Source organism: Artemia franciscana, chromosome 16, assembly GCF_032884065.1.
Source record: "Artemia franciscana chromosome 16, ASM3288406v1, whole genome shotgun sequence".
Lineage (NCBI taxonomy): Eukaryota > Metazoa > Arthropoda > Branchiopoda > Anostraca > Artemiidae > Artemia > Artemia franciscana.
Window position 1 is genome coordinate 17775496 of NC_088878.1, and position 27207 is coordinate 17802702.

The following is a 27207-nucleotide window of genomic DNA, read 5'->3' on the forward strand; positions in this document are numbered from 1 at the left end:
TCTATTAATGCTTATTTAATTTGGCTTATTTCTTTTCGGTTTGGGTTTTACTTTTTCTTTAATAGTTTTATAGTGAAAGACTTTTGGTTCGTTTTAAGCCTCATTTGCACATTGAATCTACGTTTTATTCGTTTTTTTTAGTTTTTCTATTCTTGTTATTTTTTAAGTTTTTTCTATTCTTGTTCTTTTTTCTTATTTTGATCAGGTGCTTTTCATATTTTCTTATTTAGAAGGGTGTTAAAAGGAGAGGGCTCGTTACCTTCTGATCACTTTGGACTCTTAAAAAAAGAACTTGAAATTTTAATTTCCAATCAAATGTCCCTCCTTCAAATTTTATACAACCTTCTCTTCCACAAAAACCTTAAATGTTAACAATAGGCAACTAGCAGAACTTATAGCCCTTGCCCCAGGGGCTGGGGTGTTGTCAATTCATGAGGCATAGTTTTTAGTCTTTAGACATAAGGCCTTTCCGTCATAAACATCAACATCAACAAGAACAATGGGGACTTCTTTTTGCACGACCGTAGAATTCTATATTTGAATGAATATATTGACCTTTTATCAAAGGATAGTCCTCAGCAAAACATAAATATATAAAAGAAAAGAGACTTACATTAAAATATGACCTTTGAAACTAAAATGAAAAATTTTGAAACAGTCACAGCATCCTTACTTCGGTGAAGTTCAACCAGGACTGATAAATAAAGTGAGTGAAATAAGACAATTCTTTGAAGCGAAAGAAAAATAATTAATAAGACGCTTTCTTGCCTTTTTCGCAGCTAGCCTCGAAGTTTTTTTTTTAGAATTTTCTGTATTGGTGTGTAATGGCTTTTAAATAGGTTTTTTAATCGTTTTTAATTAAATTTGTGTATAAAGCAATCAAAGAGTACTCCCTGAGCCCCATATTTAAGGAAATATTATATATTTATTTTGAACCTGATTTTAATTGCTTCACAAACAACCTGTTTTATACCTAGGTAATTGCTAACAAAGGCAGATTCTTCTAAAAGTATTTTGCAGTTGGGGTTACCTAAAAAATGGCTTGTTTAAAGCAGAACCAGAAGAAGTATTAGTACTATTAGGATTTAAAGTTTTGGTAACATCGTATATATGCTGTTGTAGACGTTTTTCTAAATTCTGATGGGTTCTACCTACATTGTATTTGCCAAAGTCACGTTGTATTTAGATAAATCTCTCATTGGTAAGTAACTGGGGTTTTATCTTTAAGGTTAAATTTAACCTATCAGTTAAGGTAAACTGAAGATAATAGGGTATAAAATAAGAAATAATACTAGACTTTAGAAAATTCGTGATTTTAAAACTATTAATAAATGCTACATACGTATTATTTTGTGTGCAATTTTTTTTAAATTCATAGTGATTTATAGGATGAGTGGGAGATAAATTATATTTGAGGGTATATCGGGAGTCTCACATTTTAAAATACCACTGATTTGACGGGGTGTCGTTACAGTTTACGGCTTATGGTATTATTGATAATTAAAATTGGATACCTGTTTCAAAAATAACGTCCCTGATAAGGTTTTGTTCTGTTGTGATGTGAAACTTAAGAGGAAATGTTTAAGGCACAATCGACGAGAGAGGTTACAATAGCTCTTTTAACTTGTGGGAGGTGATTTGATGTAAAATGAAGATATCTATTGTTTTGTGTTGGTTTTCTGTAGATAGAAAAATCGAGTTTGTCAATGCTACAAAAAATCAATACATCTATGAATGGTATTTTATTTTTTATTTCAATTTCTAAGGTAAACTGTAAATTTCTATCATATGTTTTAAGGTGATCTAAAAAATACCTAATTTAATTTCTCATATAATTCCAAATTTATAATACGTCATCTATGTAACGTCCCCAATGATTTGTTTCAAGAAATATTAATTTAACGCCCAGTTTTCAAGGTGTTCCACATAAATATTCTCCACTAGCCCGGAGAGAGGTGCTCCCATCGGCAGACCCTTTATTAAATGATAAAAATAAATCCAGAGCTGAAAATACATTGAATATTTATTACAGTTTTAGATGTTTTAGATTTTGGATACAGAGTTTTAAAGGTTGAAACCTCTCTCGTAGATTGTATTCTAGACATTTGCTCTGATTCTCGTATCACAGCGGAAACAAATTTCATCAGGGACACACTTTTTGGAAACAGGTATCCCATTTTACTTTTTTACTTAAACCTGAAAGAATAACCAATGGTTCTGTCCTAGTGCAAGAATTTGGCGTACTTCGCATCAATAAAACTTCTGAATTTTGGTATTCTTGTTTCGTCTGGAAACAGTTCTCGAAAAACGGGCATCAATATTTACGCCAAGTCTACTAGTGTCTTGGAAGCAACAAGAATATGTAGGTTGGATAAAACAGGATGGCCATTTCACATTTAAGATATGGGTTTTACCATGGTTTTCATAAGAAGTGAAAACTCAGTTTGTAAGACCAACGAAAATACTAGATGAAACAAAACGGATATTTCGGGTGGTCCGTTCTTCAGCAAGATTATAGAAAGTCTTAAGGAATCAAGTTGACATTTTCTGAGCGGAAATACGAGCGATGTAGACCAGATAAAAATAAAAAGACGGAGACAAACAAAATGGAGATCAAAATCTGTGGAGCTCCTTTACATGTAGAATTTTCCTGGATATTATGTAAAGCCTGACCAAAACTTAATTTTAGTAGACTGAATTTTGGAAGTTAAGGTAAAGACTGGTAAAGATGGGAGGGATTGAAGCATGTTTAAAGAGAAGATTTCCCCAAGGAATCCTCCTTTGACACTGAATTTAAATGAAATTCCCTTTTGGAATATCTGATTCCCACCCCTCCTGATTATTACTTTCTTCATGGGTGAATATCATTTTCTGGGTATTGTTGTACAATAAATACACAGGAATAAGGATGAGCAGAGTTTGAGCCCATTTGCGTGTTGAAATTCCGAAAGTAGTATATTCCACTATTGACGAATTAATATATTTGATCAAACATTTTTCTGAAATGAACGTGAAGAGCAGTATTAAAACCATTAACAAACAGATATTCTCTTGTAAATGTGGGTGGGCAAACTCCCTAGTCTTTACTGTAAGTTCAGACTTGTTTTTAATGATAGTATAGTTAAGAACCATAATATGTTGAAATTTTAGCGAATAAAGTGAGCCTTGTTCTCATATGTGATATTTTTTGTACTCTTATTAAGGTTTAACGTTGTTCGGTTACTTTCTTGATAAAAATCTTCACATGTAATTTACTTCTAAATTCTGTCACAAATAGTACCTGTTATTGTAAAAAAAGTAATAAAACATTAGAGACGCTGATCAAATTGGATTTCTATACCTTTTGGTTTATGGTCTGCAAAAATAAAAGGCCGTGAGTGAGATTTTTTTTCTTAGGCTCTTTTAATTCAGCGATATAATTTAGCGATTTCTTACCGATATTTATGTCTTCTTTTCCTTCCGTCGCCTTGACATCGCATATTGACTGGTTTTTGAGGGCTATTGTTGCAAATCTTCTGAGTGCTTCCTTACTTAGAATGTAGCCTAGAAATATAAAATAATTTTCTTAGATTGAAGCGAAGAAGATTTACGTACGTTGGGTTATGCAGACTAGCATTTCCAGAGTCATTCCTGCAAACTGCTATGGGCTTGTCAAAGCGATAAGTCAATTGAGACCGACGCACTGGCGAAGAGTCTTCCCGTTCAAGCTGGTTTAAAGATTTTAATTTTGCCAAATTGCCCCCCCCTCCTCCTTCAAAAGATTCGTTGCTATGGGAAATCAACCTTGTCTAAAAGACGAGGATGTGTAACTAAATTTCACCCCCTTCCTTGAAAGTGTCTCGGAGCTATGATTTATTTAGGTTTTTGTCAGAAATCTATACAAAAAAAATCCACGTTTTTTGAGAAAAATTGAAACTTAAAAGGAACAAAAAGGATTGCTTTGTAGTCTTTGTGGTATACATCTACAAAACTAACTCAAAAGAACTTGCTCTGGATAATTTCCTATGGCTAGGTGTTCTATTTTTCTTTAGGAAAAATGTAAACAACAGAAGTTCTGTAAATGTTTTCATTGTCAAATAAAATTGATCTATCCCCTTTTGAACGTTTATTTGCTTATCCTGTAGTTATAGAAGTGTATTGCTTTCCTGAAAACATAAAATAGTATTTTATAAGAAAACTGAAGCGTAATTGAAGTGACAGTGACACTACACAAAGCACCTTAGGAAATTTTTCCACATTAGATGAACAATGCATTTCAAGATGTTTTATATGGCTCAGATTTGCTTACTGTCATTCACTTTTCTTCCTCCTCCACCTGTATTTATGGTCCCGGCTGAGGGCGCCCCAGTTTCTATCATGGACCCCCATGGACAAGGTCCCCTCTTGGTCGTGTCTCCTGTGGAGGTACCCTAAATATCTGTAGGGTGTTCCCCTATCGCCTCTTGGGGACACGCTGAGTGGCCTTGGGAAGGCCGGTACATTTTGGTGTCCCTAGACTTGAATTCACAGGAAACGACCTTTTAACCTAGAAAATGTTGCAGAAATTTAAATTAAATAGCCTCCCTCCTTTTCTTTTCCCTGAAAAAAGGGGCATTTTTGCAGAGACGATTTTGACCGATTTTGAATATGCTATTAAGGGAATTTTCTGAACATTCAGGGGGCAATAACATTTCTATTGCTCAGATCCCGGTTGAAAACTATATTTTTACTGGACTATGTGTTCAAGTTGGGTAGGGTGTCGAGATAACGTCTGCCTAAGGACATTTCCTATGACAAATGGATTGGGTATCTCAGAATTTAAACTCTCTTATTTCTTTTGCCTATTTTTGGCAAAAATTTATGTTTTGTGGCACAAAACAGGAAAAAACTGCACTTTGTTATAGTTCATTTTATTTTTCTAGTCAAAAGGAGTGCTGAATATTTTCAGTACCATTCTAATTAGTCTCCCCTAGATAATCCATGAGCAATATTTTACGAGGCCGTTTATTACAAAGCATAAACTTTGCAGGAAAACAAAAAAGTTCCGACTTATTTTTATTATTATTAAAAGAAAATTGTGCAAATAAAAAATTTCAGACATCGAAGATCTTGCAAAAATTGGATGATGTCAGGCTTTTATTTTTGAACTATTTCAATGAGTTGGAAAAGGGATATAACTCATGTTCGAAAAAGTACCTCAAGTTTCATGCCAACCGAAAAAGTATGTTAAGTCAGATTAAACCAATCGACATAGCGAACTGTTTCAGAAGTAAAGACTATAAATAAAGCTTTAAAAAATAATATCACGTTACGTCTTTTGAACTACTGCAGCTTCGCTATTTAGAACTATTTGTTATTTTTTTTTTAATCCTATCCAAAATTATGCCCTTTCTTTTTTGTGATTTGGTAAATGTCTCTTCTATTGCATATGCGGATGATATACTTCTTTGAGGCTTTCTAGATCTAGCATCTCGAATTCTGTATAATCTATTTCAAAACATTTCCAAAGTGTTTGTCAGTCATTGAATATTGATAAGTGTGATTACCTAGTCTTTAATGCAAAGTCTATGCCCATTTGTCTTCCGTGTTCTAACTTCTCTGTCCGTTGTGTCTCCGATTTGCGGTGGTTAGGCATTCATATTTGTTCGAATCTATTAACTTTTAGGACCACTATTACACGGGATGTTAAAGAAAAGCTTAAAGGGAGTTATGGTAAAATAGTGGCTAGTCGTGGTCAATATTCTCGAGAAGCGCTTGCATTGCTATATAGTAGCTTTAGTGACCATTCAACACTTTTCCTGTCGGGTATTTCGCCTATTCTGAAATAAAAGGATCTTGCTGAATTACGTATATTATATTCCGCTATTGTAAGTTTCTGCTTTATTTACCCCGGTCTTATAAGAACAAGAAAATAATTCGGTATTTCGGGGCTTCTGATATTATTACTTCTTTTGCGGAAGTTAGGCTCAAAATTGGAAAATGGTTACTTTTTTCTCTGGGCCTCTTCCACCCCTTAGTTCGTTTATTTTGGCGTTACTTTTCACCTGTTTTGTTTTATAGTTATGTTATCTTTGAGAGGCTCTTTTGTTAGTTGAGCTATGGTTACGTTGTATATGTTTTATCTCTCGTATAGTCGTGTTATTTTTCTTTCATTATCTCTTACTTATTCCACTTGCGTTGTATTTTAGTGGGTTAAAAATACATTATTTTTATTATTCATTTCAACTAGCGTGACCGCCCAACTTATTACTGATTAAAGAAAAAAAACTAGTTTTTTTAACTGAAAGTAAGGAGCGACATTAAAACTTAAAACGAACAGAAATTACTCCGTATATGAAATGGGTTGTCCCCTCCGCAATCCCTCGCTCTTTACGCTAAAGTTTGACTCTTTGCCACAATTCTACTTTTTAAAACAACTAAAAACTTTAGCGTAAAGAGCGTGGGACTGCGGAGGGGACAACCCATTTCATATACGGAGTAATTTCTGTTCGTTTTAAGTTTTAATGTCGCTCCTTACTTTCAGTTAAAAAAACTAGTTTTTTTTCTTTAATTTCTGAACGTTTTTGAATTAATGCATGTTTGATTTTGGCTCTCCGCACATAAATTATTGAAATGAAATTAGTATATTAATTTTTTTTTGGCTAAATGGCTTCCTCTTAGTTTTGATCAGACGATTTTGAGAAATAAGGGGTGGGGAAGGAGGCCTAGCTGCCCTCCAATTTTTCGGTTACTTAAAAAGGCTACTAGAACTTTTAATATTCAACGAACGTTTTTATTAGTAAAAAATATACGTAACTTAAGAATTAACTTACGTAACAAACTTTTATATTCTTATATTTTTATTATGTGTACGAGGGGGTTTGTACCCTCGTTAATACCTCGCTCTTTACACTAAATCGTAAGTTTTGTCCCAATTCTTTAAGAATGACCCCTGAATCAAAAAGGCCGTAGAATAAATAGTTGAAATCACTAAAAATATTTTAGCATAAATAGCGAGGTATTTATCTCCTCCTAAATACCTCGCTCTTTATGCTAAAGTATTTTTAGAGCCCCTCATATGCGTAATAATCTCTGTTCGTTTTAAATTTCAATGCTATTCCTTACTTTCATTTGAAAAAAACGTTTTCATGTTTATTTTTTCATTGTTTTTTTTTATAGTAATGCTAGAAAATCGTGCGCCCTTTTCATTGAATTTTTCTTCCCCCATGACATATTCCTCAAAGGAAAGATCCTCCAACAAAGCCCTCTCCCATCAACCCCACCCCCAAACCAAAAAATCCCCATGAAAACGTCTGTACACTTCCCAATAACCATTATTATATGTAAACACTGGTCAAAGTTTGTAACTTGCAGCCCCTCCCTCAGGGATTGTGGGGGAGTAAGTCATTCCCAAAGACATAGTTATTATGGTTTTCGACTATGCTGAACAAAATGGCTTTCTTAAAATTTTAATCTGTTGACTTTTGGAAAAAAATGAGCACGGGAGGGGGCCTATTTGCCCTCCAATTTTTTTGGTCACTTAAAAAGGGCACTAGAACTTTTCATTTCCGTTAGAATGAGCCCTCTCGCGACATTCTAGGACCACTTGGTCGATAAGATGACCCCTGGGAAAAAAAAACAAACAAACAAATAAACACGCACCCGTGATTTGTCTTTTGGCAAAAAATACAAAATTCTACATTTTTTAGATAGGAGCTTGAAATTTTTGCTATACAGTTCTCTGATATACCGAATGCGATAGTGTGATTTTCGTTAAGATTCTATGACTTTTAGGGGATGTTTCCCCCTTTTTTCCAAAATGAGGCAAATTTTCTCAGTCTCGTAACTTTTGATGACAAAGACTAAATTAATTGAAACTTATATATTTAGAATCAGCGTAAAAATTCGATTCTTTTGATGTATCTTTTAGCATCAAAATTCCGTTTTTAGAGTTTCGTTTACTATTGAGCCGGGTCGCCCCTTACTACAGTTGCTTAACACGAACTGTTTGAAAAGAAAATAATTCGGTATTTCGGGGCTTCTGAAATTATTACTCCTTTGCGGAAGTTAGGCTCAAAATTGAAAAAGGATTATATTTTTTCTCTTGGCCCCTTCCACCTCTTAGTTCGTTTATTTTCCCGTTAGTTTTCACCTGTTTTCGCTTTATAGTTGTGTTATCTCTTAGCAGTTCTTTCGTTAGTTGAGTTATGGTTGTGGTATATATGTTTTATCGCTCGTATAGTTGTGTTATTTTCAAATTATACTCCATAATAGAGAGGCTCCGAACACCCAGCATTGTATATTAAGCTCTTAATTTGACGTTTTTTTCTAACGTGACCAGATTCGTCCTGCGCCCTTTTCATTGAATTTTTTTCCCCCATGGCATACTTCTCCAGGGAAAGATCCTCCCACATAGCCCCCTCCCTCAACCCTACCCCCAAAACCAAAAAAATCCCCCTGAAAACGTCTGTACACTTCCCAATAACCATTATTATATGTAAACACTGGTTGAAGTTTGTAACTTGCAACCCCTCCCCTAGGGACTGTGGGGGAGTAAGTCATCCCCAAAACATAGTTATTATGATTTTCGACTATGTTAAACAAAATGGCTATCTCAAAATTTTGATCCGTTGACTTTGGAAAAAACTGAGCGTGGGAGGGGGCCTAGATGCCCTCCAATTTTTTTGGTCACTTAAAAAGGGCACTAGAACTTTTCATTTCCGTTAGAGTGAGCCCTCTTGCGACATTCTAGGACCACTTGGTCGATACGATGACCCCTGGGGAAAAAAAAAAAAAAAAAAAAAAACAAACAAATAAACACGCACCCGTGATTTGTCTTCTGGCAAAAAATGCAAAATTCCACATTTTTGTAGATAGGAGCTTGAAACTTCTACAGTAGGGTTCTCTGATACGCTGAATCTGATGGTGTCATTTTCGTTAAGATCCTACGACTTTTAGGGGATGTTTCCCCCTATTTTCCTAAATAAGGCAAATTTTCTCAGGCTCGTAACTTTTGATGGCTAAGACTAAACTTGATGAAACTTATATATTTAAAATCAGCATTAAAATGCGATTCTTTTGATGTAGCTATTGATATCAAAATTCATTTTTTTAGAGTTTTGGTTACTATTGAGCCGGATCGCTCCTTACTACAGTTCGTTACCACGAACTGTTTGATAATGTTGGACATTATATACAACCTAAAATAGGAAAATATGGTTATTATTAAACTCCCTACTATAGCTTCAATCAAGCAAATATCTTATTACAAAATAAAAATAGAATTACCTGCTCCACCACTGGCAAAACTGTTGCTTTGGGAACGTTTTATTTTGGCCCCAAAATATATTGGCTCTGAGGTATTATAGCGGGACAATAGGTATCTGGCATTTTCGGGGATGGCGAAAGTGTCGTCATCGGCCTTGAAGAACCAATCTGCCTTGTCAGAATAGTTGTTATAAATGAATTTGAATGCTTCCTTTGTTTTTCCCCAAAGATGTGTCTTTGTATCTGGTACACGAAAAGCAATAGTGGGTAGAGAAGAATCTGAAATTAGTTAGAAAGTCAACTTAATTAATAAAAAAAGATGATTAAATATGATAATTCTAGTTTGTTTAGATGATTTTTATAGAGCTGTGTCTTATTTGCTGTTTATACAAGATAATAATATATACTGACTTAAGAAAAATTAATGATTCTGTAATGTTGAGCTATGCCAAATAATTATCAGGGAAATAGACACAACCTCTTCCAACAGAGGATATAGAGAATTAGTGGTTGAATAAAAAGAATAATTTTGGTTTATAGTTTTGCCGGGTTTGAGAACAACTGCTTGTTGTTCTCAGCAAAAGCCTCCCTAACAAGGAAAACGTCTTGGAACAATCAAAACTTATTTCTGGCATACTACTTTAAGTCTAGTAGTGTCAAAACTAAATCTACTCATGTTAGTTAGCATTTGTAACATGGCATATGATGACTCGACTACAGGTTCAGCATGGAAATGATCCTAATTAATGACATTTTTCACTAGCGAAATCAGTCGTATCACATTTAGAATCAGTCGTGTCTCATTAAGCCACAATTTCCAGAATTGTATGCTATAAAAAATAAAATTAGCCCCAGTTGGATGAAAATGTAGTAAGGCCGACAATTGGGGGTGCCCAGTTATTTTAAGATACTGAAAACCTTATGTCACTCCACAAGTTTCCAAAGTCACATTCTCATTGTCTTCTTGATTTTGCTGTCAAGCGAACTATCTTACAGGTCTAATTTGTACATTAAGTAAGGAAATTAAAAAATAAAGACAAAAATGAAACACGCGAGAAAGTTAAAGTGAAATCAAAACTTAAATATTCAGCATTATAAATAAAAGGTACCCGTTGGCACATTTGAGAAAATGTGTTTAAATAGGAATTTACCTTTTCTAAGAATTGCAATAAGAAAGTATATGTTTGAGTAACAATTCCATTAAAACACATGTCAAAATTCAGCGTTCTAACTTCAAATTCAAAAATTCAGTTTAATGTTTTTCAGTTTAAGATGAAACTTCAGGTTTTTCAACTGAATATTTGACAACACTCAGCGCTTTAAAAAGAAGTATGTGTAGTATATTTAAGAGAATATACTTAATTGGTATTTGCTTTTTCAACGTATTAGAAAAGAAGGAACATTTTAGATTAGTAGCATATTCATTAAAGCACAATTTAAACTTGAGCAGTGTGGTGCCATGCATTTTTCTGTCATTATCAAAACTGTCATAGGACAAAGTTTCATCATTTTTTTTTTCGCCATCGGGCAAACCGGCATTATTTTTCATCCCATCACAGAAACTGCCACCATTCTTTCTTGTCATCGGGTAAACCGGCATTGTTCTGCCTTGTCATCAGATAGACTGTCATTGTTTTTTCTTGTCATCGGGCAATTTTCATCGTTTTATTTATCAATACTACTACTACTACTAATAACTCACTGCAGCACCAAGCCGCCTGAGGCCAACACAGCTACGCACGCTCCTCCTCCAACCTAATCTATTTAAAGCCTCCCTCTTTACACCCTCCCAGGAAGTTCCCATTTCCTTTAAATCCTTATTTATGACATCCTCCCAACCCAGACAAGGACGACCTGCTTTCCGTGTAGCCCCAGACGGTTGGCCAAAAAGGACAATCTTCGGTAATCTGTCATCCTTCATCCGTAGAACGTGGCCTAGCCATCTCAACCTTTCTTTCATTATAGCCCCAGAAAGCGGGATTGAACCACACTTTTCGTACAACCTACTGTTTGAAGTACGGTCAGTCAGCCGGGTACCCAGAACAATCCGTAGGCAATTTCTCTGGAAAACATCTAGTAAATTTTCATCTGCTTTTCGGAGTGTCCATGCTTCAGAGCCATATTTGACCACTGTCATCACTGTAGCTTCCAATATTCTAATCTTGGTTTGTAGGCTTATCTTTCTATTCTTCCAAACTTTTTTTAACTGTGAAAAAACACCCTGAGCTTTAGCTATTCTACTTTTAACATCTTCACTGCTCCCACCATCTTTACTAATAATACTACCAAGGTAACTGAAGCTCCCAACCTGATCAATCTTTTCGTTACCTAAGGTCACCTGTTCATCTTCACTTATTCCTAACCTTAGTGACTTAGTCTTCTTAACATTAATTTTCAAGCCTATTTTAGCACCCTGAACTCGTAAAATCTCTAAAAATTCATTCATTTTGCTCACACTTTCATCTAATATGCTTAAATCATCAGCATAATCTAAGTCCAGGAGCGTTCTTCCTCCCCATTTGATTCCATGGTCTCCAATTGCCTTTCCTGTGCTCCTTAAGACGAAGTCCATCAAAATGATCCATATAAAGGGGGATAGAACACAACCCTGCTTAACTCCTGATTTAATACAAAACCAGTTGCTAACCTCATTTCCTACCTTAACCGCAGCAGTATTATTCTCGTACATAGCGCAAATCACTTTAATGTATTTTTCTGGTATACCATATAACGATAAGACCTTTGTTAACGCTGTTCTATCAACAGAATCGAAAGCTTGCTCATAATCGATAAAACTAAGGACCAAAGGTGTTTGACAACGAAGGGACTTCTCAATTATTAACCTAAGAGTGAAAACATGGTCGACACATCCTCTACCTTTTCTAAAACCGCATTGTTCTTCCCTTAAAACTTTGTCTACAGCATGTCTCAGTCTAAAAAGTATCATATTACTCAGTAATTTGCTACCTACAGAGACCAGACTAATGCCTCGATAATTCCGACATTCACTCTTGTCACCTTTCTTATACAGTGGTTTAATTAAGGTTTTCCTAAAATCATTGGGTACTTCCCCTTTTTCAAAAATCATGTTCATAATCTTCAGTAGCTTATTCCTAACCTCAGAGCCACCATATTTAAGGAACTCATTAATCATACTATCAGCACCTGGGGCCTTATTATTTTTTAATCCTTCTAGTACTGTCGCTAATTCTTCCTCACTAAACAAATCTTCCTTCACATCCAAGGTATCACAAACTTTTTCATTTTCATCTATATCTTTTCCTGCAACTGTATCTCGGTTTAGCACATTCTCAAAATGTTCCACCCATCTTTCTTTAACTTTTTCCTTATCACTAATTGTGACCCCATTTCTATCTTTAACTGGGACTAGTCCGGATCGGCTACTCCCTTTCAATTTATTAACATGCCAGTATAATATTTTACTATTATGCCGTCTAGCCGCATCTTCCAGATCCTCAGCAATTTTATCCATCGCCTCCATTTCACATCTCCTTAGTTCATATTTTAATGCTTTCTCCACTTTCTTTACATTCCTTTTGTTTTCATACGACCTATCGCTCAGATAATTCTTATACAAACCCCTTCTACTCTCTATTAAACCTAAAGCTTTTTCACTAATATTCCTAGTTGCTGTCTTAGCACTCTTCCCTAGGACACCATCAGCAACTTCACAAATTGTTTTTCTGAAATTATTCCATCCATCTTCCACATTGTCAAATTTTAAACCCTCAAGTTTAGTACTCAACTGTTCCTGGAATTTTTTTTCTCAAATTTTCATCCTGAAGTCTACCAACATCATAACTTCCCGGGAGGGAGTTACTCTTCCGAAATTTCAGCTTTAAATTAACCTTAGACACTACTAGATGGTGATCTTTACTTTTAACATCAATAACGGCACTCCTATACACCCTAGTATCTTGTATTGATCCTGCTAGTCTTCTGTTTACAATAACATAATCAATAAGGTTTGCTGTCTTACCATCACGTGAATACCATGTCAACTTATGGGCCATTTTGTGACCAAACACCGTATTGGTTATAACTAGGTTGTTATACCTACAAAATTGCAAAAGCCTATAGCCATTACTGTTTTCTTTTCCTACACCAAAATTACCTAGGCTAGGATACCATCTATCCCTATTTCTACCAACCTGGGCATTAAAATCTCCTAGCAAAAACACCATATTTCTACCTGGTACCCTGTCTATTTGCTCCTGTAACTGTAAGTAAAATTCATCTGAGTCACTAGTATCTCCATCAGTTGGTTCAATGGGGGCATATACTACTATAACTGATACCCTAAACTTTTTAGTCATAAAATGAGCAATTAGTATTCTATTATTAATACCTTCCCAGCCTAAACAAGACTTAGCAGCTTCCTTATTCATCATGAGCCCTACTCCCTGTCTATGTACCCCATCCTTCCTTCCTGAGTAAACAAATTCTATGTCACCTAATTTCATGCTTCCTACCCCTGGGATATGAGTTTCTGAAACTCCTAATAAATCCAGTTCAAACCGTCTGAATTCGTCAGTCAAAATGTCGATGCGATAGTCATTTTTTAACGTCGTAACATTCCAAGTTCCAATTTTCATGTTCTTTAAATCTTTGAAATTATTTTGGCCTCAAGAAAAGCAGTGATCCCGGATACCAGTGCAGGATGGGGACCAACATATCTTCTCAAGTCTACACCGAAGCGCTTAAGCCGGCTTAGAACCGGACAGCAAGAAGTCCCTGGGACCTCCAGTAAGTTGGAGGCTTTGTGCAATCCTGGGCCCATCTTGGTCACAACATGGTTTTCAGCACTTGGCGATGCTCTTCTATCAACAAGAGTCGAAATCTTGCACAGACAGTCCCAAGCCTATTACCTCCGACTCATTATATATTCATGCCTACAAATATTATGCTACTACGGGGAGGCAGCCCATAGTAGATAAATTAGCTAGGAAGAGGTTTTTCAGCCCGAAAACGCCCATCAAAACAAACCAAGCCCAGAAAATTATCCAATAATCAGAATCCCGTACGAGTGCTGTGTTGTTTACTAGGCTATAATTTCCTCGAGGGGCGCCACTCCTCAAGTGGGAAAAATTGACCGCAAGTTTCCCAGTCTTGCAGGTACCCCGAAAGGGTCGAGGCAGCCCTTTACAGAGGCCGTTGTCCATAAATCTGGATCTTACGCCCTGCCGCAGTTGTCCTACTATAGAGGATCCTCCCACGATGGTGTTCTGCTTCACCATGCAATTTAACCCATTACTGGGAGAAGGTTTGTAACTCATCTGACGCGTGAACACGGCAGTTGGCCCTGCTGAGTGTACATTTGAGGGGCCTTCTTCCTCCTCCACCTGAAATTATGACCCCCAGGGGAGGGTTTCCCAGTTTCTATTATGGGCCCCACTGGGACAAGGTCCTACTTGGCCTAAGCCTCCTATGGAGCTACTCTACCTATCTATAGGGCTTACATATATACATATATATATACATATATACACATACATATACATACATATACATACACACATACATATACACATACACACATATACACATACATACACATATACTCACTAACGTGCAAATATATACCCTGAATTGGTATAGGCTAGGTCTGTATATGGTGAATATTAATTTCCTTTCTGATGCAAATGCACAATAACTTTGGATTCAGGATGCAATTCTGACTATAGAGATAAGTATTTTTCTTACTTGAAGTGTATGTGCAGAATTAGAAATTCTGCTGGTACTACAAAAGTAGACCTAAGTAGCCAATTTAGCCTGTCTGAAACATCTCACAAGCCAACACCTTATAAAAAACACCTTTAATAATTTAAATGAATAAGAAAACTTATTAGAAATTCTGCTGATACTGCAAAAGTAGACCTAAGTAGCCAATTTAGCCTGTTTGAAACGTCTCACAAGCCAACACCCTATAGAAAACACCTTTGAGAATTTAAATGAAGAAGAAAACTTATTAGAGACTCTGCTAATACTGCAAAAGTAGACCTAAGTATCCAATTTAGCCTGTTTGAAACATCTCACAAGCCAACACCCTATAGAAAACACCTTTGACAATTTAAATGAATAAGAAAACTAGTTAAAAACTCTGCTAATACTGCAAAAGTAGACCTAAGTAGCCAATTTAGCCTGTTTGAAGCATCTCACAAGCCGACACCCTATAGAAAAACACCTTTGACAATTTAAATGAATAAGAAAACTAGTTAAAAACTCTGCTAATACTGCAAAAGTAGACCTAAGTATCCAATTTAGCCTGTTTGAAACATCTCACAAGCCAACACCCTATAGAAAACACCTTTGACAATTTAAATGAATAAGAAAACTAGTTAAAAACTCTGCTAATACTGCAAAAGTAGACCTAAGTATCCAATTTAGCCTGTTTGAAACATCTCACAAGCCAACACCCTATAGAAAACACCTTTGACAATTTAAATGAATAAGAAAACTAGTTAAAAACTCTGCTAATACTGCAAAAGTAGACCTAAGTAGCCAATTTAGCCTGTTTGAAGCATCTCACAAGCCGACACCCTATAGAAAAACACCTTTGACAATTTAAATGAATAAGAAAACTAGTGAAAAACTCTGCTAATACTGCAAAAGTAGACCTAAGTATCCAATTTAGCCTGTTTGAAACATCTCACAAGCCAACATCTCACAAGCCAACACCCTATAGAAAAACACCTTTGACAATTTAAATGAATAAGAAAACTAGTTAAAAACTCTGCTAATACTGCAAAAGTAGACCTAAGTAGCCAATTTAGCCTGTTTGAAACATCTCACAAGCCAACATCCTATAGAAAACACCTTTGACAATTTAAATAAATAAGAAAACTAGTTAAAAACTCTTCTAATACTGCAAAAGTAGACCTAAGTATCCAATTTAGCCTGTTTGAAACATCTCACAAGCCAACACCCTATAGAAAACACCTTTGACAATTTAAATGAATAAGAAAACTAGTTAAAAACTCTGCTAATACTGCAAAAGTAGACCTAAGTATCCAATTTAGCCTGTTTGAAACATCTCACAAGCCAACACCCTATAGAAAACACCTTTGACAATTTAAATGAATAAGAAAACTAGTTAAAAACTCTGCTAATACTGCAAAAGTAGACCTAAGTAGCCAATTTAGCCTGTTTGAAGCATCTCACAAGCCGACACCCTATAGAAAAACACCTTTGACAATTTAAATGAATAAGAAAACTAGTTAAAAACTCTGCTAATACTGCAAAAGTAGACCTAAGTATCCAATTTAGCCTGTTTGAAACATCTCACAAGCCAACACCCTATAGAAAACACCTTTGACAATTTAAATGAATAAGAAAACTAGTTAAAAACTCTGCTAATACTGCAAAAGTAGACCTAAGTAGCCAATTTAGCCTGTTTGAAACATCTCACAAGCCAACACCCTATAGAAAACACCTTTGACAATTTAAATGCCGTATGTACTAATTGACATACATATTCCCATATTTTAATGCCGTATGTACTTTTGACATACAAAGCCGTATGTACTAATAATGACATCATATGCAAACGCTCTTTTTACAAACAAACAAACATGCATACACACAACTCGTTTTTATATGGATAGATAGATAGATAGATACAATACAAATTAACTGCGTAAAACTTGCGAATATACAACATTCTTCGCTGTCCAATTGTCGCTGCATATAAATAGATTGTCAGGTTTACCGACCCTCGAACATGCAACGTACAATTGTCCATGGGAAAAACAATCAGTAATAAGATCTATACCACATTTTTCTAATGATTGACCTTGAGCTTTGTTAATGGTGATTGCAAATGCTAATCGAATTGGGAATTGCAATCTTTTAAATTGAAAAGGCAGATCCGTTGGAATCATGGGAATGCGAGGAATAAGAACAGCCTCACCCTCAAAACTAGTTAAAAACTCTGCTAATACTGCAAAAGTAGACCTAAGTAGCCAATTTAGCCTGTTTGAAGCATCTCACAAGCCGACACCCTATAGAAAAACACCTTTGACAATTTAAATGAATAAGAAAACTAGTTAAAAACTCTGCTAATACTGCAAAAGTAGACCTAAGTATCCAATTTAGCCTGTTTGAAACATCTCACAAGCCAACACCCTATAGAAAACACCTTTGACAATTTAAATGAATAAGAAAACTAGTTAAAAACTCTGCTAATACTGCAAAAGTAGACCTAAGTATCCAATTTAGCCTGTTTGAAACATCTCACAAGCCAACACCCTATAGAAAACACCTTTGACAATTTAAATGAATAAGAAAACTAGTTAAAAACTCTGCTAATACTGCAAAAGTAGACCTAAGTAGCCAATTTAGCCTGTTTGAAGCATCTCACAAGCCGACACCCTATAGAAAAACACCTTTGACAATTTAAATGAATAAGAAAACTAGTGAAAAACTCTGCTAATACTGCAAAAGTAGACCTAAGTGTCCAATTTAGCCTGTTTGAAACATCTCACAAGCCAACATCTCACAAGCCAACACCCTATAGAAAAACACCTTTGACAATTTAAATGAATAAGAAAACTAGTTAAAAACTCTGCTAATACTGCAAAAGTAGACCTAAGTAGCCAATTTAGCCTGTTTGAAACATCTCACAAGCCAACATCCTATAGAAAACACCTTTGACAATTTAAATAAATAAGAAAACTAGTTAAAAACTCTTCTAATACTGCAAAAGTAGACCTAAGTATCCAATTTAGCCTGTTTGAAACATCTCACAAGCCAACACCCTATAGAAAACACCTTTGACAATTTAAATGAATAAGAAAACTAGTTAAAAACTCTGCTAATACTGCAAAAGTAGACCTAAGTAGCCAATTTATTCTGTTTGAAGCATCTCACAAGCCGACACCCTATAGAAAAACACCTTTGACAATTTAAATGAATAAGAAAACTAGTGAAAAACTCTGCTAATACTGCAAAAGTAGACCTAAGTATCCAATTTAGCCTGTTTGAAACATCTCACAAGCCAACATCTCACAAGCCAACACCCTATAGAAAAACACCTTTGACAATTTAAATGAATAAGAAAACTAGTTAAAAACTCTGCTAATACTGCAAAAGTAGACCTAAGTAGCCAATTTAGCCTGTTTGAAACATCTCACAAGCCAACATCCTATAGAAAACACCTTTGACAATTTAAATAAATAAGAAAACTAGTTAAAAACTCTTCTAATACTGCAAAAGTAGACCTAAGTATCCAATTTAGCCTGTTTGAAACATCTCACAAGCCAACACCCTATAGAAAACACCTTTGACAATTTAAATGAATAAGAAAACTAGTTAAAAACTCTGCTAATACTGCAAAAGTAGACCTAAGTATCCAATTTAGCCTGTTTGAAACATCTCACAAGCCAACACCCTATAGAAAACACCTTTGACAATTTAAATGAATAAGAAAACTAGTTAAAAACTCTGCTAATACTGCAAAAGTAGACCTAAGTAGCCAATTTAGCCTGTTTGAAGCATCTCACAAGCCGACACCCTATAGAAAAACACCTTTGACAATTTAAATGAATAAGAAAACTAGTTAAAAACTCTGCTAATACTGCAAAAGTAGACCTAAGTATCCAATTTAGCCTGTTTGAAACATCTCACAAGCCAACACCCTATAGAAAACACCTTTGACAATTTAAATGAATAAGAAAACTAGTTAAAAACTCTGCTAATACTGCAAAAGTAGACCTAAGTAGCCAATTTAGCCTGTTTGAAACATCTCACAAGCCAACACCCTATAGAAAACACCTTTGACAATTTAAATGCCGTATGTACTAATTGACATACATATTCCCATATTTTAATGCCGTATGTACTTTTGACATACAAAGCCGTATGTACTAATAATGACATCATATGCAAACGCTCTTTTTACAAACAAACAAACATGCATACACACAACTCGTTTTTATATGGATAGATAGATAGATAGATACAATACAAATTAACTGCGTAAAACTTGCGAATATACAACATTCTTCGCTGTCCAATTGTCGCTGCATATAAATAGATTGTCAGGTTTACCGACCCTCGAACATGCAACGTACAATTGTCCATGGGAAAAACAATCAGTATTAAGATCTATACCACATTTTTCTAATGATTGACCTTGAGCTTTGTTAATGGTGATTGCAAATGCTAATCGAATTGGGAATTGCAATCTTTTAAATTGAAAAGGCAGATCCGTTGGAATCATGGGAATGCGAGGAATAAGAACAGCCTCACCCTCAAAAGGCCCTGTCAAGATTGTGGCCTCTATTAGGTTTTCCATTGTTTTTTTTACGGCAAGTCGAGTGCCATTGCAAAGCTTTGGTGGGTTTATATTTCTTAAAAGTATTATTGGTACGCCTATTTTTAGTTGTAGCACGTGTGGTGGAAACCCTGAAAGATCTATGGAATTTAAAAATTCAGATGGATAATTAACCGCTTCATTTGGTTCCAAAACTGTGTCGACTGACTTGTAAAGGACTGCCTGGTCTCGAATCTTGGTCAAAACAATATTGTTGATTTCGTGGACGTCTATATTTTTGGGTGCGAGAATCGCTCTTTCACTTAGCCATTTATTATTTTTATAATTTTTTAGAATATTCGGAAATACTTTTCAATCAATTCATTTTTGGACGTCACTAAATTACAGAAATCAGCAGGTAGTTGTATACGTCCTGAAATTGAGTCTATTGGGAGCTTTCCGTTTCCAATTGTCAGCAATTGATCTGAAAATGTTTGACCAGAGTCATCGTTTTGCAATCGGACACGCATATTTGTAGTTAGCATGCGTCTACCCCTCCCTCCTAGCGGGTGACAAGCTAGCTTATAAGGTGTTTTCAATATTCCACTTAGGCTCTTGTGCCAATGGCAAATTCCAAAGCTGAGGTCAAAGCTATTCTTGAGGACTGTATCAGATGGTCTTTAAATTGATTTGACTTGCTTATAAGCTGTTTTCGTCAGGGATTCACAGGCCAAAGTTCAAGGGCTCAGAGAGAGAGAAAAAGCCGTTTTCAAACGGATATTCAAAAAATTCGTATATAGAAAATCCGGAATATAGAAAAATTTACTGATTAGACAGTATTCTTCAAGGGATACAGAACGGAAGTCACACATGCTGCTGTCTAACAGCTGTTAAAGAACTGAATCAAGTTTGCTTAGGTAGTGCTACTTCTCCATGTTGTGCAGCATTTGTTTTGCATAAACTTTCCAGCTTTTCCTGCATTCAATATTCGTGACAACGCAAATGGTGCTGATCTTACATTTAACATGTGCGTTATGGAAAATACCTTCTTCTCAAAATATTTTGTTTATGTTATTGGTCTAAAGGGAAGAATTTAAGTATTTCATCAAGAGAGAGAGAGAGAGAGAGATAGGTTTATTTAAAACAACATCGTAGCTAACAGCTAATTTGTGTTGCTTCACTATGCTAAATAACAAACTAACACAAAAAAAGGTACAAGCGAATTTGCGTGGCGGTTCGTGCGTAGAAGTATCTCTACTGTGAACAGTGCTGATATCTAAAAAAAGGGACGGTAGCAGCATCTGGTGGCTTCGTCAGAAGATTAAAAATCACGAAGTTCGAAAAAATAGATGGCGCCACCGTATACAGGGGGTGAAGAAAGGTCAAATAAAGTATTTTTCCTGTACTTAATTTGCATATTGATGGCACAGAAAACTATCAGGATAGTCACTGCTTTAACTGGTGACGCCATTGACGAACCAGCACACATATTTTGGTCACTATTGAGCTAAACGTTAGACCATGCAGCCGCGAGGTCGTATTAGGGTATTTAAAACTGGATCCTATCCCCCCTTATGTTTGGGAGCCGTCTTAATCACTAATGATTGAAGAAAGAAAAATCATGCAAAAAAATACTTCTTATCGCTTAATTTGAAAAATTTTCAGGCTTTATACCATGTTTAGACAGACTGATTATTCGTCAAAAATTGAAGGTTCAGCAATAAATAAAAACCTAGGTAAAATCTTTCTGAAAGTACCTTTATAGAAAACCTGTCATCTGAAAAAGCAATGAAAGGTATACAAAAACCCAACTACTGACCTTGTGTTCAATGGTAAAAGAATAAAACAATGATGCTTTGTCCATGACATATAAAAACAACGAAACAATTTCAAATTGAAGATTAAAGAATAATTCCACTATTGCTTAGCCTATGCTCAAAGGAGCTGTTCTTAAAAAGATATTGTTTTGCATAAACTTTCCAGCTTTTCCTGCATTCAATATTCGTGACAACGCAAATGGTGCTGATCTTACGTTTAACATGTGCGTTATGGAAAATCGTCGCCAGAGTACCTTCTTCTCAAAATATTTTGTTTATGTTATTGGTCTAAAGGGAGGAATTTAAGTATTTCATCAATGCGTTAGACCATACAGCCGCGAGGTCGTATTAGGGTATTTTAAAACTGGATCCTATCCCCCCTTATGTTTGGAAGCCGTCTTAATCACAAATGATTGAAGAAAGAAAAAGCATGCAAAAAAAATACTTCTTATCGCTTAATTTAAAAATTTTTCAGGCTTTATACCATGTTTAGACAGACTGATTATTCGTCAAAAATTGAAGGTTCAGCACTAAATAAAAACCTAGGTAAAATCTTTCTGAAAGTACCTTTATAGAAAACCTGTCATATGAAAAAGCAATGAAAGGTATACAAAAACCCAACTACTGACCTTCTGTTCAATGGTAAAAGAATAAAACAATGATGCTTTGTCCATGACATATAAAAACAACGAAACAATTTCAAATTGAAGATTAAGGAATAATTCCACTATTGCTTAGCCTATGCTCAAAGGAGCTGTTCTTAAAAAGATATTATAATATTTTTCAATCTCTTAGCCCTTAGACTTTGGCCCTTGAAGCCCCAAGGAAAACCACCTTGTAAGAAAGTTTGCTCAGTCCAAAGACCAGCAGATAAAGTTCTCAAGGACAGAATTTAGTCTCAGCCTTGGAATTTACCACTGGCGCTAAATTTTGAGTGGAATGTTAATAAAGAAGTCCTATAAGCTAGCTGGTCACTCGGAAGGAGGGTTTAGACGCATGGTAAAGCCTCACTGATGACCATCTGTTCAAAGGCAGAAAAACAATGACATTTTCTCCAATGACAGATAAAAACAATGACACTTTGTCCTATGACAAATAAAAACGATGTCGCTTTTTCGATGGTAATAAAAATCAATGATCATTTCTTCAATGGCAAATAAAAATTTATTTATTTATGATTTTTATAATAATTTGTCCAATGACAAGAAAAGCATTTACAGTTTATCCAATGACAAGAAAAAACAATGAAAGTTATCTGATGACAAGAAAATAATGACGCTCATTCTGACTTCAGAAAAAAAATCAATAATACGTCGCTCTATGACAGTTTTGGTAATAACAAAAAAAAAAATCTATGGCAAAAAAAATGGATGGCCAAATTATTTTATAGTATATTGTCTGGATACGATTTTGACTTCCTCAGGTGAAGTCGGCCGAGAGAAAAAAAAGCTTTTTGTTCATTGGATTAGACTTTTAAAAAAGACCAATAAAATGCACTTATTTTTCTTTTTTAGCCGTCAAAAGTACAAGAGGATACCAGAACTGAAAGGAAAACCAAAATAGCACGGGTGATTTCACTAGAAAAAGATATAATGAAGACACAGTTTTACTTTGAAGAAAATACACATATATTGGGGGGTTTCCTTATTGTATACAAAGGAATTTTAATATAGAGTTCTTATACAAATTATAATGTTAAAGCCGTTTAAAATATAAAGTAATAAGTGATCAGTTAGTAATACAACAGTGTAAAAATCCTTTCCTTTCTCAACTTAGTGCTTATGGACATAGTCAAATTCTAAACTATTTGCCAAAGCACAAATGAGCAGCCTTCAACACACTCCTTTGATCAACGCTTAAAATTATCTTAAATAAATTAAAAAAAATTAAGTTTTTCAACTGAAAGTAATGAGTAACATTAAGACTATAATAAATATAGCGTACGTATCACTAGTGTAACAGAAAAAAAGGAATTGTCAATCATATGATAAGCTGCAATACGCACATAAATAAAGAAAATATGTTCGAAATATGCTTCTGTTGTTTCAAAGGTGTTCCAAAAGGTTTTCAAATTCTAAACGTAAAATTACAATATCTCATCATTGATCAACGGAATAAGGATTAAGCGAAATAAATATTTTTACCTTCTTTAGAACTCACAAATAACAGTATATTGCATCTTTTTCCCCAAGTTGCTTTGACATGAATGGCTTTTTTCTGATGGTTTTTAGCACCGGTTAAGATCCAGCAGAGCAATCTTACATTCTCGTAAAGATGTTCAGATACTGAATTGTCTGGTGCTAGAATAAAGGAAGGTCTTTCCATTAATTTTTTGCTTCAACTTAATTTTCAAATGTTACCTTGATTCTGATAAATTTTTCGTATTTTCAATTAGAGTAAAAAATTAACACTTTTAATATTTGTTATTCTCCCAATTTCAAGCTTTTAGTTTTGACTTTGTGATCGTTCTTTAATAAGTTTTTGTTGATTTTTATTCCAACATGAATAGCAGAATATTTTTATTGATTCTGTCAATTGTAGGCTGAAAAAAAATCTACTAAACAAATTATTATCGTAGCTTGGTGTTTGCATTCAGCGATAGAGACATCTAAAATTTACCACAAAGATGTCTCTTCTCAGCGATAATTTTTCCCACGAAAAAAAAAATCTTATTAGAATTTTAAGAATGGCCAAGATGTCTTATAAAACTCTAGGAACTGGAACATTTCGGTTGCAGTTCTTTTCAGATGGGGCTTTGCAGGAGCTCCAGCTCAGTGTAATTAGAAATTTGGTCTTAAGGTACAAGAAAAACACTCCTCCTTATGATTGGGGCTATCACTTTACTTGAGCAGTAATTTGAGGCTTGGGCTTTCATGATGGGCAACCTTTTAATGCAACTGCTATTGCTTAACTTAAAATGGTAGCCTTGCTCTTTAGCCCAAGGGAGTCATTCCAGAGGCTAGGGCATCGTTTCAGTTGTTTTTTTGTTGACAGTCAACGTCCGATGTGAAATAGCATTTCTGAGTAAAGTTAGATGGTACCATATGGAAGGGAAAAAAAGTGCTGTTTTTTTTTCAAACAGCTGAGGGGGTTTTGAGCCAGCTCGCTCTATGGAGCGAACCGGCTCAATAGTAACCAAAACTCTAAAAAACGGAATTTTGTTACCAAACGAATCGAATTTTTATGCTGATTTCAAGTGTACAAGATTCATCAAGTTTAGTCCTACTCATCAGACGTTACGAGCCTGAGAAAATTTGCCTTATTTTCGAAAAAAGAGGGAAACATCCCCCTAAAAGTCATAAAATCTTCATGAAAATCACACCATCAGGTTCACCATATCAGAGAACCATACTGTAGAGGTTTCAAGCTCCTATCTAAACAAATGTGGAATTTTGTATTTTTTTTCCAGAAAAAAGATCACGGATGTGTATTTATTGGTTTTTTGTTTTTTTTGTTGTTTTTTCCCAGGGGTGATTGTTTTGGCTCACTGGTCCTAGAATTTGGCGAGAGGGGTCATTCGAACGGAAATTAAAAGTTCTAGTGCCCTTTTAAGTGACCATAAAAATTGGAGGGCAACTAGGCCACGTTCCACGATCATTTTTTCCCAAAGTCCCTTAAAGAGGTTTGAGGTAATTTTGAGATAGCCATTTTGTTCAGCATAGTCGAAATATCTAGCAACTATGTCCTTGAGGACGACTTAATCTCCCACAGTTCTGAAGACACAATTGGGACTGCCTTTGTGATCAAGGGGGCCATTTTCATAAAATTGGAACAAAATTTGAACATTAGTGCAAAGAGCCAGGTATTGAAGAGGGGGCAAACCCCCTCATATTAAGTATATGAGGAAATTCACCCTCTAGTCAATACCTAGCTCTTTACAATTAAATTCGAATTTTGTAAAACAATGGCCGATATAAACAGCAATTCGTTTTTGTTATTTTCTGCCCAATCTTAGCATTTAATCTTACCTTAAGCAGCTTCATAACTATGATTTTTATGTGATAATAAGCCAAGGATATTGTTTATGTTCGGCTTGTGGTTGTTATTAAATAAAAAAATACAAGTTTTTTCCAACTGAAAGTAGGGAATAATATTAAAACTTAAAACGAACACAAATTACTCGAATTATTAAATTAATCGAACTTAAAACGAACATAAATCTTATTATTAAGTTTTATTATTACGTAATCTTTTAAAGATCTTTTCTTTCATTCTTTTCAATCATTTGAGAATTGCTCAACTTGTGACTCTCATTTCCATAAGAATAGTTACTATGTTTTGTTACTATATTTAAAAAATTCGTTCCGCGAGTATCTCTAATTTAAGTTACGTGGGAGAATCTTTCCATTGAGAAATTTCTCGTGGGAGAAGGAAATTTTCCATGGAGGGGAGCTCGATTTCCCGACATTATTTAAAAAACGATCAGCAATTAAAAATAACAAGTTTCTTCAACTGAAAGTAAGAAGCAACATTAAAACATAAAACGAACAGAAAAATAACGTATATGAAATGGGTCGCCTCTCCTCATTAGGTCGCTCTTATGCTAAAGTTTCTGTTTTAACTTTTAAAAGAGGCCATTATTCTGTATAATTAGTCTTTGTGATTCAGGAGTCCCTTTTAAGCATCTGAAACAATAATCAAACTTGGGTTATTATAAGATTATTATTAGTTTAAAAAAGTAAATTTAATATGAATTTTCTTTTTAATTAATCATGTACGGTGAGCCAGATTCAAAGCCTTCATTAATTCAAAAGCGAACCGAAAATAAATAAAACAAACAAATTTTTTTAACTGAAAGTAAAGAGCGACATTAAAACTTAAAACGAATAGAAATTATTCCGTATATGAAAGAGGATGTCCCCTCCTCAACACCACGCTCTTTACGCTAAAGTTTTTATTGTTTTTTAAAGTGGAGTTGTGAGACAGAGGCAAAATTTAGCGTTAAGAGCGGAGCGTTGAGGAGGTCCCCTTTAATGTACGGAATAATTTCTGTTTTAAGTTTAAATGTCGCTCCTTACATTCAGTTAAAAAAAATAGTTTTTTCTTTTATTTACAGTCTAAATCAAGCATAAGTTTCCCAAACAACATTTAACCTTAATTTATCAAACCTTTTGTTTTCTTAAGTAGTTTTAAGTCATGATTATGCTGCAACAATGTCACAAAATTTACCATTTGGATTTATTGAAAAGGAATGTCTTCTGTTATTTTGATATATTTTTCAGTTAATTCAAGGTCAAAAGGGAGGAAGACTTGAACAGTTTCAGAAACCTCAGTTCCAAGAAACTATTCAAAGAACGCTTATAAGGTAGTTGTGCTCTAAATGTCATTTCAGGAACCTATTAAATAAAAAAACTAGTTTTTTAAACTGAAAGTAAGGAGCGACATTAAAACTTAAAACGGACAGAAATTACTCCGTATATGAAATGGGTTGTCCCCTCCGCAATCTCTCGCTCTTTACGCTAAAGTTTTTAATTGTTTTAAAAAGTAGAATTGTGGCAAAGAATCAAACTTTAGCGTAAAGAGCAAGGGATTGCGGAGGGGACAACCCATTTTATATACGGAGTAATTTCTGTCCGTTTTAATGTCGCTCCTTACTTTCAGTTTAAAAACTAGTTTTTTTATTTAATTTCTGAACATTTTTGAATTAATGCATTTTGATTTTGGCTCTCCGCACATTAATTAGTAAAATGAAATTTGCATATTAATTTTTTTGGCTAAACGGCTTTCTCTTAGTTTTGATCAGACGATTTTGAGAAATAAGGGGTGGGGAAGGAGGCCTAGTTGCCCTCCAATTTTTTCGTTCCTTAAAAAGGCAACTAGAACTTTTAATTTTTAACGAAAGTTTTTATTAGTAAAAAATATACGTAACTTAAGAATTAACCTACGTAACAA

General features: G+C 34.8%; 1 protein-coding gene across 5 annotated transcripts in view; it reads right to left on the reverse strand.

Annotated features, from left to right (window-relative positions):
* Positions 1–27207, reverse strand: part of LOC136037163 (glycoprotein-N-acetylgalactosamine 3-beta-galactosyltransferase 1-like) — a 110628-nt gene that overhangs the window by 40525 nt on the left and 42896 nt on the right. For all 5 annotated transcript variants that reach the window (XM_065719700.1, XM_065719698.1, XM_065719703.1 and 2 more), the window contains 3 exons: positions 23460–23615; positions 9247–9504; positions 3436–3543 (listed from right to left, as the gene is read on the reverse strand). In XM_065719700.1, coding sequence (XP_065575772.1) covers positions 3436–3543; positions 9247–9504; positions 23460–23615 — 522 coding nt within the window. The remainder of the gene's footprint in view (positions 1–3435; positions 3544–9246; positions 9505–23459; positions 23616–27207) is intronic.